At 33.2% G+C, this 19,595-nt stretch overlaps 8 protein-coding genes across 8 annotated transcripts; 5 read left to right on the top strand and 3 right to left on the bottom strand.

Annotated features, from left to right (window-relative positions):
• Window positions 1–93: 93 nt before the first annotated feature.
• KIN28 (TFIIH complex serine/threonine-protein kinase subunit KIN28) lies at window positions 94–1,035 on the bottom strand (the record flags this gene model as incomplete). Its single annotated transcript, XM_003668560.1, has 1 exon — window positions 94–1,035. The coding sequence occupies one exon, from the start codon at window positions 1,033–1,035 to the stop codon at window positions 94–96; it is 942 nt and encodes a 313-aa protein (XP_003668608.1).
• A 251-nt stretch (window positions 1,036–1,286) lies between these two features.
• Window positions 1,287–3,236, top strand: NDAI0B03320 (putative lipase; the record flags this gene model as incomplete). Its single annotated transcript, XM_003668561.1, has 1 exon — window positions 1,287–3,236. The coding sequence occupies one exon, from the start codon at window positions 1,287–1,289 to the stop codon at window positions 3,234–3,236; it is 1,950 nt and encodes a 649-aa protein (XP_003668609.1).
• A 747-nt stretch (window positions 3,237–3,983) lies between these two features.
• On the top strand, window positions 3,984–6,743 carry CYK3 (Cyk3p; the record flags this gene model as incomplete). The annotated part of the gene is made up of 1 exon (XM_003668562.1): window positions 3,984–6,743. The coding sequence occupies one exon, from the start codon at window positions 3,984–3,986 to the stop codon at window positions 6,741–6,743; it is 2,760 nt and encodes a 919-aa protein (XP_003668610.1).
• A 402-nt stretch (window positions 6,744–7,145) lies between these two features.
• Window positions 7,146–9,440, top strand: NUP84 (Nup84p; the record flags this gene model as incomplete). The annotated part of the gene is made up of 1 exon (XM_003668563.1): window positions 7,146–9,440. One exon carries the CDS (start codon window positions 7,146–7,148, stop codon window positions 9,438–9,440), a length of 2,295 nt encoding a protein of 764 aa, XP_003668611.1.
• A 97-nt stretch (window positions 9,441–9,537) lies between these two features.
• IWR1 (Iwr1p) lies at window positions 9,538–10,804 on the bottom strand (the record flags this gene model as incomplete). Its single annotated transcript, XM_003668564.1, has 2 exons — window positions 9,538–10,577; window positions 10,711–10,804. The coding sequence occupies 2 exons, from the start codon at window positions 10,802–10,804 to the stop codon at window positions 9,538–9,540; spliced, it is 1,134 nt and encodes a 377-aa protein (XP_003668612.1).
• A 463-nt stretch (window positions 10,805–11,267) lies between these two features.
• NDAI0B03360 (short-chain dehydrogenase/reductase) lies at window positions 11,268–12,152 on the top strand (the record flags this gene model as incomplete). The annotated part of the gene is made up of 1 exon (XM_003668565.1): window positions 11,268–12,152. The coding sequence occupies one exon, from the start codon at window positions 11,268–11,270 to the stop codon at window positions 12,150–12,152; it is 885 nt and encodes a 294-aa protein (XP_003668613.1).
• Window positions 12,153–12,364: 212 nt separating this feature from the next.
• Window positions 12,365–14,488, bottom strand: ATG20 (Atg20p; the record flags this gene model as incomplete). The annotated part of the gene is made up of 1 exon (XM_003668566.1): window positions 12,365–14,488. One exon carries the CDS (start codon window positions 14,486–14,488, stop codon window positions 12,365–12,367), a length of 2,124 nt encoding a protein of 707 aa, XP_003668614.1.
• A 618-nt stretch (window positions 14,489–15,106) lies between these two features.
• TRM3 (tRNA (guanosine(18)-2'-O)-methyltransferase) lies at window positions 15,107–19,447 on the top strand (the record flags this gene model as incomplete). Its single annotated transcript, XM_003668567.1, has 1 exon — window positions 15,107–19,447. The coding sequence occupies one exon, from the start codon at window positions 15,107–15,109 to the stop codon at window positions 19,445–19,447; it is 4,341 nt and encodes a 1,446-aa protein (XP_003668615.1).
• Window positions 19,448–19,595: the final 148 nt, after the last annotated feature.

Raw genomic sequence — 19,595 nt, forward strand, 5'->3', positions numbered from 1 at the left:
ATGAATATGTCTTCAAATATTACGTAGTCGATTAATACTCACTTTAGTATTATATATGTATAAAATGCTATAGTCTAAATTGTCTACCCTTTGCTACTTCGGCAAAGGAATTTCAGATGGATTCGTAGGAGGTGGCATTTCTTGGAAATATTCAGATTCTAAACATTCAATAGCACTCCATCTCTTTACTGGGTTCATAGTTAACATCCCACTCATAAATTTCAATGCATTCTCACTCGCAGCAATGAATCTTTTCCTTAATTCAAACGTAGATGGTGGTGGATATATTTGTAATTTATTATAACTATTGAAACTAGAGACTTCGGGCCAATCTTTATCCGTTGGTGTCCCCAGGGCTCTAAACGTAACCTCCATTTGATCAACATCGTTTTGGCCCGGTAGATATGGTATTCTTAGCATCAATTCTGCAAATATTACACCCACTGACCATATATCAATAGCAGAGGTATAATGTCGAGCTCCAAATAATAATTCAGGTGCTCTATACCAACGGGTCACCACATTACTTGTCAAATTCTCATGTGGTGCTGGAATGGCTCGTGCCAACCCAAAATCCGCTACTTTGATTATTCCATCTGGTGAAACTAATAAATTATTTGGTTTCAAATCTCTATGAAGAATGAAATTACGATGACAATGATGAACACCCCTTAGAGTCATCAACATCCATGATTTAATATCTGCTGGAGTGAAAAGTATAGATTTATCTTTAATGATGACTTCTAAATCTGTAGGTAAAAACTCCAAGACAAGATTCAAATTATCATACGCCATAAATATATCGATAAGTTCAATGACATTATCATGTTGCATCTCTTGTAAATATTTGACTTCTCGAATAGCTGACATATCTAATCCATCTTTGAATTCAGATGTCTTGATCTCTTTCACTGCAATTTGACGGCCTGTGGATTGTTTGGTTCCTAAATACACAACAGCATATGTACCTTCACCAACCTTCTTCTCCTTGGTGTATTCCACTTTTGCTATTGGTGTATTGTTGGCTGTACTCATAGTTCCCCTTGCTTCGTTTCTCGTTACTTTTGTTATCGTTCTATACAAAGAAGTTGTCTTAACATCATCGAAACCTTTTCCTTTACTTTAACGTTATAGTTTTACATAACTTTTTTCAGATCACTTGTGTCAAACAATAAATTTGATACTCTACAATAACAAAAAGGAGAAAACACTACCATGAAAAATGGGGAAGATATGCAAGGTGAATATTTTTCTTCTGATAAGCTAAAAATAACAGTGTTTCATAAATGGGGATTCGACCAGAACCACTATATCAAGATGAATCACAACTGAAAATTGGAGAAATAGAACGATACATTATCACCTATGATTTATATCAAGGTGATGATTTACCGCCAGCATTGAATCTAAATCCCTTGCAACTCACACTGAAAAATCTATCTATATCATCGTCAAGAGCTACATACTTGATGGGACCCTTCACTTTATATTGTCATTTAATTACAGATTCATACAATCATAAGAAACGAATCATTTCATCCTTAGATAAACCACAATATGTTTCGAATTTACAACCACAATGTAAGTTTGAATCAACGTTATCATTGAACCAAATTAAGAGACAATACGTTTGGATACTTGATGTGGTAAGTCAATTGATTTTCACTACGACGTTATGTGTTCCCTTTATACTGACTATAAATTACTCTGGCTCATTTCAAAGTAGTTGTTCCCTCAATGGTAAGAACGTTGGTCCTTCGTCGTTACACGTGAGGAAGTTGGATGTTCATGATCTTTGGGATCCATATGTTCAAATGCCATTAGTATCAAGAGAACAACAAGGAGAAGCAAAGAGAGAGGAATATATTCACCTAGTCATATTGACACATGGTATGCATTCAAATAACACTGCTGATATGTTTTATATGATGGAACAACTTCGAGGAATAAACGATAGGAGCCCTGAGGACAACCATGAAAAGATAGTAATTGATGGATTTAATGGGAATGTATGTGAAACAGAACTAGGTATCAAATATCTTGGGGAAAAATTAGCCAAACATATTGTTAATGATTTATATAATGATAGAATTGTTAAGATTTCATTCATTGGACATTCTCTTGGTGGATTAATCCAAAGTTTCGCCATTGCTTACATTACAATCGTTTACCCATGGTTTTTCAAGAGTGTCGTTCCAATTAATTTTATCGCCTTAGCAACACCATTCTTAGGTGTTGTTACTGATAATCCAAAATATGTTAAAGTGATATTATCATCTGGGGCTGTCGGAAAGACAGGTCATGAATTGGCGTTATTAAAGGATTCACAAAATGAAAATATATTACATTTGTTATCTGGTGAACCACTCATTACAATATTATCTAAATTTAAAAACAGAACAATTTATGCAAATTATATGAATGATGGGATAGTTCCATTACATACATCATCATTGTTGTTCTTAGATTATAATGAAATTATGCAAGAATTAAGGAAAAGGGGAGTGCAAAGCAAACGACTGTCATCCGTGTCCTCTCGTTGGAGGCTTCGTAAGAGCAAGAAAGAAGAATATACCCTTCCGAAGGCATCTGTTTTACAATCTATGAAGACTATATTAGTTCCACCTGATCCAGATGATGAGTTTGTCTGTAATCCTGATGCACGAGAAACAGTTATAATTCATGATAAAGTATATACTAACGAAGACGTTGAACGAATTTTATTAGATTATGAAAAATTACAATCTTCATCGCCAAATACTGAAGGAGAGCAAGAGGACAGGGATCCTAGGGGGAAAGATATTAGAGTGTTAGAGAAATTTATACAAAAAGGTTTAAATGGTAAGAGTAAACATGCTGCGTTAGTAATTGATATTGCTAGAAGATGGCATTTTCCCGAGCTGCCGTGGCGTAAAGTCATCGTTAATATTAAACCAGAGGCACACAACAGTATTATTGTTAGGAGAAGATTTTCTAACGCTTACGGATGGGAAGTTATTGATCATCTAATTGAGGCGCATTTCCCTGAGGACACCAAGGAAATCGGTGACACGAGCGAAACAATCAATGCCTTACAAGCTGTTACAAGTACCGATCACAATGGGAAACAAGAGCTCGAACCGAATAAGTTGTTTTCTTGGCTTACGAAAGTCGAAACAACACGAACTCACCATGGCGGTTTGCTATCAAGAAGTACTAAATTTTTTGACAGCAGGAACAAAGATAGGATAGCTTGATCCCTAGCGAATTGCACAGATGTAGCGTATAGAACATTATAATATCTTATTTTAATCCATAAATAAAGATAGAGCTGCCCGTTTCATACCTTGCATATCCATATCCTTTAACTACCCCAGCTTGGTTTAACTATAGAACATATACATACGTACCATTTAAGAAAGTAGAAAAATGGCTGGGCTTCTTTAACGCTGAAAAGTTAAAGTTAACGCGTTGTGAAAAGTGAAAAAAATATTGAGCTGGGCGCTTGTTTTTCTACGCAAATTTCATAGCCAGACGTTCTAAGACATACGTAAATAACAACACTGCAAAAACATCTTCTTCAAAGAGGAAGGAGGACTCTAGATCAAAAGGACTAAAAGGAAGACTTGTTCGTTTGAAACTTGACTCTTCGTTTTATATAATATGTTTCAGGGTTCTATCTAGTTTTTGAGACTTTGTTCTTCCTTTATTAGCATTATTGTTTTCTTGGAGTGATTGATTGATAGATTTCTAAAACATCAAAGGCATAACATCAATTTAATTCTTTTTTTTTCATTCACTCATACCTTATTTTATTTTTAATTTCATTTCATTATAATTTTGCATCAGTGGACTAAAAGTTGTATTATTACTCAATTTCTTTTCTTATTTCACCAAACCCAAACTATAGTTTTTCCAAACTCTAAGCGTTTTCCCTTTACTCTCCAAAGAAAAACACAACAACAATTTGCATCTTATCATAATAACTCCTGTTCATACAATTTATGACCTCAAATATATCATCATCATTGAAACCCCCATTTAAAGTGAGAGCAAAATATGGTTGGTCAGGACAAGCTAAAGGTGATCTAGGTTTCCTCGAAGGAGATATCATGGAAGTCACCAGAGTAGCCGGTGATTGGTTCTATGGCAAGCTTCTGAGGAATAGAAAATGTGCTGGTTATTTCCCAAATAATTTTGTTACCTTGTTAGAAGAACGATTGAATGAAGCGCCTGGTAATTCACAAGACTCTTCAAGAAGAACCACTACTACTACGACGAAGAAGGAACAACAAATGAAAACTTCAGTTCCCGCAATTCCCTCTAGGGAATCAGCAAGAAGCCATCGTGATAATTCAGCATCAACACTGCCTTCATTTCCTCATTCCAGACAGCCATTGAGAGTTTCTAATTCATCACCTTCTTTTCCTGAGTATTCTAGAAATATGAAAGTGAGTACAACAACAACACCTTCATATTATCCAAATGAAAAGCAAAGAAGGCAGAATAGGGAAACCTACCATGAACCTAAACAATATGTTTATCAACAGCAAAGAAGTTCATATTCGACAAGAAATGATAAATTCAATGAATCGCTAAATAATCCATTACCACCACTTCCGCCTTTGCCAGCCATTTCAATGAAAGACAGTTCAAGGGATAGATTACCTACTAAATCATATTCCTCAAATGATATCAACTCCTCGTTATCGAAAGACTATAATTATTACAAGGAAAATCAAAACTTCTACGATGGGTTCTATCCAACTAAGAAATCAATATTATCAAATGATGATAACCATACTAGTAATAGTAACCCGTCTTCAAGCTCATCATCTTCTAACTTATTTTCGAACTCAAAATATCTCGACAATTCACTGACAAGCAGTGAAAATAGTTTTGCTTTAATGAGTGATTTCAGTGCTACGAGTGCTGGTAGTTTTGCAAGACATAAATACGCTCAGTCGTTCACAAACTCTTTGGAGAAATCTCAATCAATTTCGAATAAAAAAAATACTGATACCATCAATTCTAATGATAATTCGTTTACTACTAGTGGTAACAGAATGAGCGGATTTTTTAAAAAAATGATGACTAAATCTGCAACGCATACTAATAACGATAAGGAAGAAAATGATTCATACCCTAAATTGCCTGCTTTAGAGGATTTAAATATTTCCAACTCACATGGTGATGCTAGAGATTGGCTAACTATAAAATCACATATTAATAGATCAAGAACTTTAACCAAATATGATAAACATCCCAGATATATGAGAGCATTAGAGGAACACAGAGATATTGTATTACATCCACAAGATTCCATTTATGATGATTTATCAACTAATGAAACAAAAGGTAGTACTAATAGTAAACCAGGGTTAGTTGATATTGAGCTTTCAGATTTGAAAGTTGAATATATTGATAAGATGACATGGAAACGTTGTACAAATAATAAAAAATTAAATCAAATGAAAATTGATTCATGGGCAAACTTGACATTTTCAGCAAGGTATGCAACGACAATGGAAAAATTAAGAGGAATTTACATATTCTGTACAGAAATGTTTGCATTAATTGATGATAATGGATCTTCCGATTTTTCCAAAGAACCACCAAATTTAGATCAATTATTATATCAAAATCATTGTACTCCATATCAATTAACATGGCTTTTCCAAAGATTAGCTAACTCACTGGGTATCACGTGTGAAATTGTCATTGGGTTCTTAAAGACACCGGGTTCACAGACAACTGAATTTAAATATAATCATTGTTGGTTAAGAGTCTTAGTCAACAGAGAATGGAGATTAATTGATGTCATTTTAGGAAATTTAACTAATCCAATTCATGAATTCGTTAATAATGAAAAAAAAAAGAAAGCTGAGAACTATTATTTCCTTGCACAACCTTTGGATTTCATTTATACTCATATTCCACCAAGAGACTTTGAACAACATATCGTACCAAGTATTGATCAATTATCTGCATTATATTTACCATTAGTATTCCCATCATTTTTCAAAAACTCATTGAAATTGTATAAGTTTTGTACTGCTTTAAGTTTCTTAGAAGATTCAGAAATTTATGAATGTCAATTAGAAATTCCAAGTGATATTGAGCTATTCACATCAGTCGTTATATCCGATGATAATGATAATGCAACGCCAATTCCATCAGAGAAACTATCAATTTACAATAGTATGGATCTAACTTTAACACAAATGAAAAGACACAAAATGGATAGTTCACGAAGAATTGCCATCATTAAGGCCGTATTACCGCCGGGGGCAGAAAAGGGTTCATTATATATTCATTCAGGTCTTCGAGGCACACAAACAACGTTAGTTAATGTCCATCCATTATCTGTAATGATTCCATTAACTCATAAAGGTAATGAAAGTGAGTTTGAATTTGTGACAAGATTGCCTTCAGAAAATGTTCAAAGAATTGAGACCTATATTATGGAACCCCAGAATAAGATTTTGTTTGTTGATAATGAATATAATTTTGAAATTATTCAACAACCGTTTGACGGTGTCATTTATAACAAGGATATAAGTAGATACGATAATGAATTACGATCAATGGCAATCAAATCACCGTCAGGGAAAATATATTCAATGGTTAAGAATGATCCTCATTTTCCCTATGGAACATGGAAAAAGAATATTAATATTAAAGAAGTAGGGACCTGGACAGGTTTAATTATGGATGATTCTGGTATTGGTTGGTGTCCATTTGCTGAATGGGTTTGTACGTGAAAAATCGAGCCGTTGAAGTAAATATATTTTACCTCAAAATATGTAAAGCATTTATGAACACAAAAAGACAAGGCATTTTCACTCAATAGTTTAATCTATGCAGAATAAATTAAGTAGCATTTTTTATTCGGATTCTCCAAGATATATACCAGAATATAAATTTGCATTTAATATTTGGTATCCTTTAATACAAGAGTCAGCATATATAATAACCCTTATTTAGTCTAGTGTTACCCGGACTTTCTGATTTCTCAAAGTTTTTTTGTCAATCCTAAAGAAAGTCAAGCTCTATTTAACTATTGATGATGATATCAATAAAACGACTAGTGAGCAAACAGTACAATTGAATAGGACAGGCAGCCAGAAAAGAATTATATACTCTATAATATCAGACAGCTTACCATGGATATGGATTTTCCTTTAAGAAATGATATTTCTACCCCTTTAAGCGGTCAAATTGACCAAAAAAAGCAACATTTTGTCAAGTTTTCCGATGCTTTAATGGACTTCCAGGAAGCCGAACAAACGGAAGAAGATATAGAGACGTCGGCTTCTCCATTTGATATGATCAAACAATTTAGATCAATTGCTGGTGAATTGGCATTATCTTCAATTGACAAAGCGAAAGAAGCTGGCGGCGAAACTACAAATAACGATTATAATGACTGGGAACTAGAAGCAAGATTTTGGCACCTTTTAGATCTTTTGATATCTTATAGAGTATCAGATCATGATATGAATGATGAAAATGAGAATGAGAACCATGCTAATGTTGTTTATCCCTATAATTCTAGCGCAATATTTGAAAAGGATCTCTTATCTAAAGATCATCAATTATATCAAATATGGATCATTATAGTATGGTTACAAGAAAATCGTACCGTAGGAGAAAGACCAACATCATTGCCAACTTCTAAATGGGTAAATACGTTAATTTCCGGCGGTGGGTTGAAAAGTTCGGATTTAGATGCCCGCTTGAGAGATCCAGCCGTTGTTAAATTGCATGAAAAAGATATTCAAGATGATCAAATGTTCTTTAAGTATATTTATGACCTTCTTTTGTCCGGTAATTATGATGAATTGTTTGATGAATGTAGATTATCCGAAAACTTAACCTTTAGTATGATTCTCTGTGGTATGCAGGAATATGTCAATCCTAAAATTGATACTCAAGTGGATAATGAATTCGACTCACAACAAGGTGTTAAGAAACATGCGTTATGGAGAAGAGCTGTTTTTGCCTTGTCTAAATCAAGTAATATTGGATATTATGAAAGGGCAATCTATCAATATTTAGCGGGTGTGATTCTAGAAGATAACAATGCCGGAAAGGATCAGGCCATACTGATGGATTGGGAAACTGAGTTCTTATTATATCTGAATCAAATTTTTCAAATTGAAGTAGAAAATTACTTGTTGCAAAATAATAAATTTGATTCTGAGGAATTGGTCTTACAACTACCATCCAAATCTATCTCATTACCTGATATATTAAATCTTTTAGCATCAAAATATCCAACGGAAAGTGAATCTCCGATCAGAGTATTGATTGGTGCCATCATACTGGATAAACTGCCTTCATTGGTCCATTCTTCTGTGGAAATGTTACAAGATTTAGTAGCCGGAGAAGAAAATAATAATGATCTACTAGATGAACCTTATTTACTTCGAGTAATGACACATCTCGTTATATTTTTAGATTTTGTTACGCCAGGCATAATATCAAAACTGGATAAAAAGAGACTCATCACTGCATACATAAGTATCTTAAAACTACATGGATTATATGAATCTATACCAATATACATCAATTTTTTGGAACCAGAGGATGCATTAGAGGCGTATTCATTTATCTTATCGACTATGGAAGATCCAATAGTAAGAGAAAAACAATTGAAACTGATGATTTTTCTAAAATTACCTAAATCAGATATTTTGAAAAGAACTACCCAAAGAGTCTTTACAGAAACAGAGTCCGAGTATGAACCAAAGAACGAAATATCTGTAATCTTTGAAGTAAATGATATTGATAAACATCTAATATATAACGTGGAATGGCTGCTGGAAGGTAAATATTATATGGATGCAATGGAAGCCGTTATTGCATTGGCAAGACGTTTCCTTATTAATGGTAAAGTTAAAGCTCTGGATTTTTTCTTCAAGCGGAATTCTGTTGATGATTTGGTAAAGAACTATGATTTAACAAAATTGGCGGCTCAAAGAATGTCTACTGATGATGATAGCATTATTTTAGATTGCAAAACCCAGGAATTACGTCAATACGAACGTTTAATTGATGGATTGAATAATTACGAGCAATGGAATAAGACAGTAAAATTATTAAATTCAGAATCTAATATTCCATCGTTGATAGAGAAATTCCGCGAATACACAGATGGAACATATGATATCATTAAAACCTTTTTGGTGGACTTAACTGAGAACCATGATCATCCAGAGCAAGAGATCCTCCATGAAATCAGGTCTTTGTATACACCATTTTTGATTATAGAACTACATAAGGGTCTCGTTGAAGCATCTAAGTTGCTCAAAATTCCGAAATTCATTAATGAAGCTCTAAACTACACTTCTTTAGTTGCAAATGAAACCGACAAGATATATCTTCTCTTCAAGTCAAGTAATAAGTTGAAAGAATATTTACAGTTAGTAGCAAATACTGCTACGCTAGTAGAATAAATCAAATAGATGGAAATCTATTATTAATAAATTTGACTATCCTTTTCCTTTTCTATATAAAAGATATAAATGAGAAAATATATATTATGTGTGAATATCACTTCTTATTGATCATATTTTGCAAATTACCGAATATCTTGTCACGATGCTCCGCTAATGGATCTTCGTCGTCGGTTGGGAAAAATCGATTCCTGGGGAAATTTCCCTTTCCATAATCGGTCATCAAACTATTATCATGATCCAACTCATTATAATCAACGTCTATATCTTCTTCTGCCTCATCACTGTCATGTGTTTCTTCAATATCTGCACCTCTATCAAGGTCAACAAAATTACTTCCAGGATTAATCGAAGACAGAATATTATTATTGCCTCCTAATTTATCAAATAAATCCGCATACTCATCTTCTACGTTTTCCGTACCATCTGCTCTCAGTATTTTTTGGTAATTCCATGGTTCATTTTGCGTCATAGGACCTTCGCCATCTGCGGCTATGTCTTCCCCTTCGCTTCCAAATAGAACTGATCTGTCGTCATCTTCATCTTCAGGATAATCATTCTGATAGTAGTTTTCCTCATTAGAATCCTCATCATCAGACCTCGCTAAGACATCTTCGTCCTCATCTTCATCTGGGACAAGATCCATGTCTGTATTGATAATCTTGACAAACCCAATTTTATTATCTCGCTTATATTTCGATATTTCTTCCTCATCAGGAAGATTTTCCAAATGGTAAATATCATAAACATAATCCAAACTTGGCATAGTTATAATCTTGGCAGATTCTCCCGTGAAATGTTTCTTACTTGGTTTCTTCCTCGTCGTAGTGGGTTTCCCCTTATTCAAAGTCAAATACTTATCAACCATCTCATGAATCTCTGGTGGCAACTCATTATCATCATTTGTCGTAGTGGCTCTGTCTTGATCAGTATAAGGTAACGGTTTCTCATCCCCATCATAAGTAGAGGAATGGCGTCTCTTTTTTTGTTCTAATACAAAATGACGATTATCTGTGGCAGATAACTTCAAAAGTGGCGTTGTTGATTCATGTTCACTTTGATAACTATTGGGATTAACAGTTTTCGTCAATCTGAACATAAATTTTGTCCTCTTGTTTTTCTTTCCCTCATCAATCACTGGTTTGTTTATTGCATGCTTCCAAATTCAAGTCACATTTTCGTTAGTATATGATTAGAAGATTTAACAACTGATATGGTATCCTTAAAATTTATAATTATAACCGATCCCCTTAGAGGTTTTTTAACATACATAAAGCTTGGACTGAATCTTCATCTCTCCTTCTTTTAACTCTAATAAACTCAGGTGCATCTGAGCTAGGTATTGTGCTATTATTTAATGTCATCTTCTTAGTTTTATTCATTTCGTTTGACTCTTATTTCGGTTCATTACTTGTTTATATGTCCTGAGACTCACGTTCTTATTATCCTTGTTCTTTCCTTCAATCGGATTTCAAATGTCTTGAATGATTGAAAATAAGTAAACAGTTTTACCGCCCATCTAATACAGCGCAATAAACAGGACCAATTTCTTCAGTAATCAATGTAGAATAAAGTTAATAGCAGATTCTATGTAGCTGGGGTCCTATTCAATCATTTATGTAAGACCTTTATTTTTTTACTTCTATTAAAGCTGATCTTAGATATGGTGTTTTATTTATTATTATTTAGGGGAAACTCCCTTTAAAAGCTGTCTTATTAAAAATAATAAACAGAAAGGTCCGTCACAAAATAAATAAACTTCAAGGTAGGATGATATTACAACCAAATATTACTACAAGAGCAAACAGCTAATTTGGCCAAGGAATAATGGTGTTACTCGTTAGAAATGTACTTCTCAATATTTTAATTAGCTTTCAGAAAAGGTTCACATTCCCTTTTCTCGAAAAAAAAACTCCAGAAGACACAATTCTCAAAAAAGGATCTGTTGCTATCATAACTGGCGGTTCCGGAGGTCTTGGTTTAGAAATTGTTAAACGATTAACTTCAAGAAATGTAACTTGTATAATATTAGATGTGATTCCTCCAAATGTTAGATTCAAAAAGGAAGAAAAGGTGATTTTTTATAGGTGTGACATTTCGAGTATACACCAGGTGAAAAAGGTTCATCGAGATATTCGTAAAAGGAATGAGAGAATATCATTATTAATTAATAACGCTGGAATTACTTGTGTGAAACCTTTGATTGAAATGACTAATCAAGAAATAAAGAAAATAATTGAAGTTAATTTTATTGGAGCTTATGGCATGATTGAAACATTTTTACCTGACCTGATGAGGGATAACGATAAATGTTATATAGTAAATATCGCCTCGGTTTTGGGATTAATTTCACCTGCAAATTTAACAGGATATGGTGCTTCAAAAGCGGGTATGATTGCCGTCCATAAATCTTTAGCAAGCTCTTTGAAGAATTGCAAAGAAGGCCACAAAATTAGGACATTATTAGTTTGCACGGGCAAAATTAAAACAACGATGTTCGAAACAGTTCCTACACCATCAAGTATTTTAGCGCCTGATATCGATCCTTCGGAATTGGCAAAGCTAATCATTCATTCTATTGATAATAATTTGGAACACACTTTAAAGGAGCCTTATTATGTCAATTTAGTACCTTTCTTTAAAATGTTGGATAGGCCGTATATTGCTTTACTGAAAAGGTTTAGCGGCATGAATCAAGCTACTTCAAACTGAATCATTGGTACTTCGTTGGCTCTGATTTAATAATAAAATGTCGAAGAGCCTAGCTGTATACCTTACATATTACCTTACATATTTCAATAGATTTGTTTTGAATGAAAAAACAATAAATGTTTATCTCTTCACTTTATGGTAAATAAAAAACCATAAAGTGAAGAGATAAACCCAGAAAGTTTAATAATGAAACCGTTAAATAGAATTGACATTTATTTATCCAATCGTCCCCTCTGTTCTTTCCATATGGCCAAATTTTTCTCAGCATATGCTCTCATATATTGCGAATATTGTTTCAATATAGTTGACATCTCTTCCCCTCTTTCTTTAGAAAATTTCGGTAATTCTTCATCTTTTATAACTTTAGAAATAATCTCCATATCATCTTCTGTCACGGACACAGATTCCTTCAGTAGTTCAATATCCTTTGATAAACTTTTACAAGTCATACGTGGGTCCATATCTTTATTAACAACCGAATCTTTAACGATAGTAGCAAATTTATTAAAACTATTAAGAAATTTCCCGCTATAAGTTCTCGGTTCCTGAGGTGGACGTGCCAAATTAATAACGTGACTCTTAGCAGTTTCACTATCAATAAACTTATCTAAATGTTCATTAGCTACATTCTGTTGCCTCAACTTTTCAAATTGGTGTGATTTACTGTCCAATGATTTCTTAATCATATTCAGTTGTAAGTATTTCATTTTTCGATATTTAATTAATTCTCTCGCTGCTCCCATCATATATATTGATTCATTCAATGGCTCATTAATATTAAAGTATAATTTATTGACCAACTCATCCAAGGTGCTAGCTGATGACCCGTAGCTTCCACTAACGTAAAGCAATTCACCGAATAGTTCATGATTTTCTGGTTCAAGATTTGATAGATTCAGAAATAATTCTGATATTTCTTTCATGTCATTCCCAATATCATGTAATGTTTTCGTTATTCTTCTATTATGTTTATAAATGCCATTGTTTAGTAATGTTTCGTATTGCTTATAATCTTGTTCGATAAAAGAGAATGGATCCTTTGGATCTTCTGGTATCGAATCTGTATTATCTCTTGGTAGCACTAGTTGTGTCGATGAATTTGGGATAGGTAATGATGCATGTATTCTTGTAGTGGTTGTTGGATCTAATGGATTACATTGTAAGACATTTTTGGGCAACGTGGAGAATGTGGGCGAACTATTTAAAAAATCTTTCCAATTTGCATTGTTTGAACTTAAGAAATCTTGCATGATCGAAGTTTTCATTATTTCATCATTTTTCAGAAGTTTCTTTAAAAATTGTGTTAGCATTCGAACACGATGTCGTATCAATTTTTCATCCGAATTATTAATCGTTCCATTAATTATTGACAATGAAAGATCGACCGATGTTTGAGCATTTGTTGGAAGTTGATAATTTGATGTTGCTCCAGTGATTACCTTACCGTAATTCTTTATTGATTGCTTTTCAGGAATCGGAGGTATTAGAACCATAGGGAATAATCTAACAAGAATATTTCTTAAACTTTCAAAATCACTATATCTTCTCTTAACGGAAGAATCATTATATTTTATCGTGTAAGCTATGTAGCTTCTTCCTTGCCCTTCTGATATTTTCGTCGCATCCAGTATTTTACATACGGGTTGATTTTCTGTACTATGGCTTGATTGATTTTCAATATCTTTAGAGTAAATTTTTGGAGTTGATTTCTCGTGTTCATTCAAAGAATTAATGGTACCTTTATCTTTAGTATTTGGGGAAGCACTGTGATCCAAGCGTAGAAGGCCAGTATCATCCTTATTATTTCTATAAGCTTCGTTGGGATTAATTAGGTCTTTACTTTTCTTAGTTAAACTGGTGGTCAGTTCAGTTTTAGAAGCATTCGTTTCCTTTGACACATCTTTTTCGATATCTTGTTCTGAATTGGTTTTATCTTCATCAATTTGATCAACTTTACCAACCACGCCATCCTCATTTGGATGATTGTTTGGAGAAGACTCCATGAACGGGTTATCCTTCTCCAACAAAGCAGTATGTACCATTATAGGCTCAAGTTTACTTGAACTGGAAATATTGGCATCATTTTTCGTCTCTTTAATGGGATTGTTACTGTTATCTTCATTACTCGCGTCAGAATGGGGGGAAACCACTTGCTTATTCTCTTCAGTTATGTCATCACTAAGCATCTGCGCATCTTTAAAATCTTGGAAAATTTCTGATTCTGTTGCCTTATCATCTATTGATTCTGCCGATCCTTCCATGAGTTTTGGGGTATCATTACTTTTATTATTGGTAGTGTTTTTGCTAACGTTACTATTGTCCATTTTTGAAACCATTGTCCCTTAAATGTTTCTGAAGTAGACGTACAAATTGTGGTTCGCTAATGAAAGGTAGAAAATAAACGTATTGTAGACAATGTAACACTGCTAGGTCTTATCCTTCCTGGGGATATAAATGGGATATTAGGTCGACTAGTGGTTCCTTATCAAAGCTAAACATCTTTCCATCTATCTATCGTGTGTTCACCACATAGAAACGTTGCCAGTTGATGTTATTTTCGTATTCGCATCGCTCCATCGCAGGAGTAACCCTAACAGAAACTAAAGGTCATGTGCAAAACACTCAAGGTCAACACCTAGGGTTCGTTTAAGCTTATTTAGGGTCCAAATTTATTAGTTCTAATTTTTGTCCCCTAGATACCCTAAACCAATTACAAAATAAGACACGAATGATCCAAAAACCTAAACCCAAACCCTATCTAAGCCTTGTTTCTAGGGGCCTTCGAAAGTTCCTCCTTTGATATTTTTTTAATTACATTAAATTCTTATAATAGCAAGATGAGGAGGTTTTTTTAAAGTGATGAGCAACAATTAAGAAACCGAATAGGCTCAATTCACAACTTCTCATTCATTGACATCACCTATAATCATATTAAGCATTAAAACCGACTCAAAATGTCATCTAGCGGGTTAATTACAAAAATATTGGGCCCTGATGACCAATTGAAGCTGGTAACAGAATTAATTGAACATGATCAATTAGAACAACTTCTAGAAATTTGCAACATTAGCGAACTGGACTTATCAAGAGACCCACAAACGATCGACAACCTATTTCATAAGATCCAACAAAGATTTGACCTCAATTTCCATGATCTGAGGGAACGTACTGACTCTAATTTAAATCAATTGAACGAATATTTGGAAAATAAAGATGCTCAAATTCTAGCCCAATTGATTGCTCAAACTAATGAATTATGGAAGAAATTTGATGCTTGGGTTACTAATAAGATTTTACAATATATTTTATCTAATCATAAGAAATTGTTTGATGCGGAATTTTATAATGAAATTATGGCACGGTTTTTGAACAATGATAAAATGAGTTATGATATAGAAGCTATCGAAAATATTGAAGAATTTGAAATAGTATATGATTTACATTTATTAGAATCTGTTTACTTATTTGAAGATCCTACCAGAAAGCCATTAGTTTCAAATACTTCAGATAGACTATTGCTACCTCTTTTGTCATGCAATATTGAAACTATTGCAACCGGTGCATCCAAATTAATGAGATGGAGAATTATAGCAATCCATGAAACTTGTAATATAGATCAAGAGTTTGATAAATTAACATGGTCATTACTGAAAGATTTATATGTGGCTGGCAAGGAAGCTAGTTGGAAACAAAAAAATTATTTATCATTTTTACTTCGAATCTTATCTGATAAAAAGATGTCACCGGAACTAATCAAGTTTGTTCAGACTGAGCAATATTGGGTCCATCTTCAAGATTCACTTAATCATACCGTTCACGAGCTTAGGAAACTGGGATTATCGATCTTAAAGTTAACTATTCAATGTCTATCTGAAGGGATTGATGCATTCACAACCACCTCTTTCCACTGGGATCCATCGAAGGTCGAGGAAATTACAGAGACATGGAAAAGGTTTACAACTTTATATGAAATTGTTGCATTAGATACAGCATTGAATCAGCTCCATGCTGCTAATGCTGATATTATTGGTCTTTTTGACGATGCCACTATATATCCAAGTTGGGGGTTAATTTTATTTTCTACAGGATTAATGGCCTCCATGGAAAGTGTTAGAAAATATACAATGTCTTTAGTTTTTGAAGTAAGAGACGCTGCTGTCTTTTCTACAAACACATCGATTTTATTAGAAACAATATTACCATCCATGATGCAAGCTCATTATTATAACACTGACAAATTATTATGTCCATATGGTGATAGAGTTGCATTGTTTGTTTGTGACATACTCTCTCAACCAGTTGACGAAGTACATCACTCCAATTTGCTTCTTGATTTATTTAAGCTGTTAATCAAAGAGGGTACTTCATTCGATCCAGCTAGAATATACGTATCAATTGGTGTATTAAAATTTTTAGAAGTCAATCATGCCAATATCTTATCGTATGATCATTTGAATTTAATCAAGAAATTATACGAATTTGAAAGTGAAGATGAAGTTTTCCAAACCACGATTCAAACAATTTATTTGAAGTTTCTCCTGTATGTGCATCCAACTATTGAACCAAGTCATTGGATCCAGACCATGGTTTCTCATTTATATTGGAATAAAGGATCATATAGATATTTATCACCATTGTTAGATTCGTTTAGAGATGTTGCCGTCTCAAGGTTCAATCCCAATAACACCACGGAACAACTTCAATTTACTATTGGAAATGAACCAACTTTTGATGCCTTGACTTTAATATTATTCGACGATCAAGAAGTTGAAATTACAAATGAAATTATATTTGAAATTATTAAATCTAAAGAACATGTTAAGGTATTATCCTCAGAGAAAGTAGTTAATGTTTTAATTACATTACTATCTGGAACAGAAAATGATGATGTGTATTTAGATAGTTACACATTAGCAGATTATGAAGGATTCACTGCCAGTACTTGGAACTCATTGAATATCAGTCCATTATGGGTTTCAATCAGGGACAAATTTTCTCCAGAGAAGTTTAAATTCTTCGTCTCAATTTTTAAAAAGATGGTTAGCGATAGCATTCAAAACTTCCATATAAATGCCGATGAGGTTCTGAGTTTATATGGCAAAATTACAGAGTATCTTCAAGAATTTCCAAAACATAAGGAAAATTTCAGGGTTAAGGATGTAATTTATGGTACCTATTTTGACTTCCTTTTGGTGTTCCTCAAGATAAATTTTTTAGATGAAGAAAAAGATGAACTCAGAAAGATCTTAAATATGGTTGATTCAAACATACATCAAGACAATGGGAATTACTTGGGGAACTTGGGCGTCACGAAAATATGTCAATTTCTATTAGATACCTATGTTGTGATTAATCCAAAGACTGAACCTGAAGTGGACGAAAAAAATTCCTCAATTATTCATTTCATCTTTGATAATATGATATCCATATGGGATGTTATCAGCACAGACCGGCTTGTATTAAAAGAACGTGAATTATATCTATCATTATTAAAGACGATCTTCCATCCTTCTATATTATATATGGCATCATTACCAATAGCAGCCCACGGCATGGTTTCTAGATTCGAACAATACGGCAAAGATATTATTAGTCACGGATTCTCTAGAAGAGGATTATTACCATTGCTTGGGTTGCAAATATGCAAATTCATGGAGAAATACGGTAAGACATTGAATAATGACGCTATTGATTATTGGTGGTTAATTAAAATTATATCATTGTGTTTCATTCAACCACAAATGTCAGTTAATATTTTCAAATTGAAACCTGTCATTGCTCATTTATTTGATAAGAAATTAAGTCTTTATTTTATTAAGGGTAGTGGATTATATGAAGAAGTTTATGGTTCTGAAGAGATTTCTAGTAGAGTTTTAATTATTAATAGTATGTTATTGAGTTCTGATTATTTCAAAATTCAATTCATTTCTGAACTTGTCAAGAGAAATAATTTGTTGATTTCCAAGAAGAGAATTGATGGTCCCGAGGAAACTGAAAGATTATTATTATGGGAATTATTATTAATGTGCCGCCATCAATCTGCTTCAACATTGGATATTTCAAAGGATATTAAAGATATGATATTATCTAATATAACTATGGAGGAAGGTTCTCCATTGGTAAGAACGTATAAAGAATGGTTTATTGCATATAATTTTGCTAAAAAATTTAACGAAAAGAAAGCCACTGAAATCGAAGATTTTATTTTCGAACTTTTAGTGGATCATAGTAAACCAATTCAAGTAGTCAGTGCAGAAAAGATATGCTTCTTAGTTCTTAAGGCATTGACTATTGAAGGTAAATTTGATGTAACGAGGTTACTAGAAAGATTTATTTCTAATATTGTTCCTAATGCAACATCGAATAAACCATTAGTGAGACATTTTTCCAATTCTTTAATGTTATCATTCTGGCCTATTTTCGAGACTTCCATTAAGAATGCAACATTGAAGAGTATTCTTAAGAATTTATTTTTAAATGCACAGAAGACTCAATTATTTGGTAAATATAGAGCTGGTGATGCTAATATTTGGGATTTATATGATGATTTGACGCTAGTATCCATATTTGGTGGTGTTATTAGGAAGATTACTGATCATGCTGCACCATATATTTCTGAGATGACATTTAAGAAATATTTAATCAATAAGGACTTATTTCCTATGGGTAAAGATGAAAATACATTATGGTTGAATAAGAGAAGTAGTCTTGAAGCAACAATAAGTGGCAGTGAGGATCTTACTGAAAAAGGGTTTCAATTACAAACGAAGAGTGGAGCATGGGAAACCGTATTGGATATCGATACGAAGAAATCCAACGAGATGGTTAAACGTTCAGATTTAATAGTTGTTGCATCATTAGTGGACAAACCTCCAAATTTAGGAGGTATTTGCAGATTATGTGATGTTTTAGGTGTGGGATTATTGACCGTTCAAGACATTAAAGTTAAAAATCATCCACAATTTAAGAATGTTGCCGTTACAGCGGATAGGTGGATGCCCATGGAGGAAGTTCCTGTAGACGGTATTGTTGAATTTATGAAATTAAAGAAAAGAGAAGGGTATTCATTGATTGGGCTAGAACAAACAGATAAATCTGTGAAACTTGATAATGATTATAGATTCCCACGAAAATGCTTGATATTATTAGGAACTGAAGCGCATGGTATTCCAGGTCCATTATTGAATGAATTAGATTTATGTTTGGAGATTAAACAATTTGGGGTCATTAGATCTATGAATATACAAACAGCCACTGCGGTGATTGTTCAATCATATACAGTACAACATATGTGATCGCCCCTTTCTCTATATATATATAACAGATTTTTCTTACTGTAATTTTGATTTACTTACTTTACTTATTTAATTTGAATATGGAAAATCTTATACTGAAGAACATATTAGTATGTTATGCAACGAAAGTATTAGTGAAGAATATAAT

Source organism: Naumovozyma dairenensis, chromosome 2, assembly GCF_000227115.2.
Source record: "Naumovozyma dairenensis CBS 421 chromosome 2, complete genome".
Lineage (NCBI taxonomy): Eukaryota > Fungi > Ascomycota > Saccharomycetes > Saccharomycetales > Saccharomycetaceae > Naumovozyma > Naumovozyma dairenensis.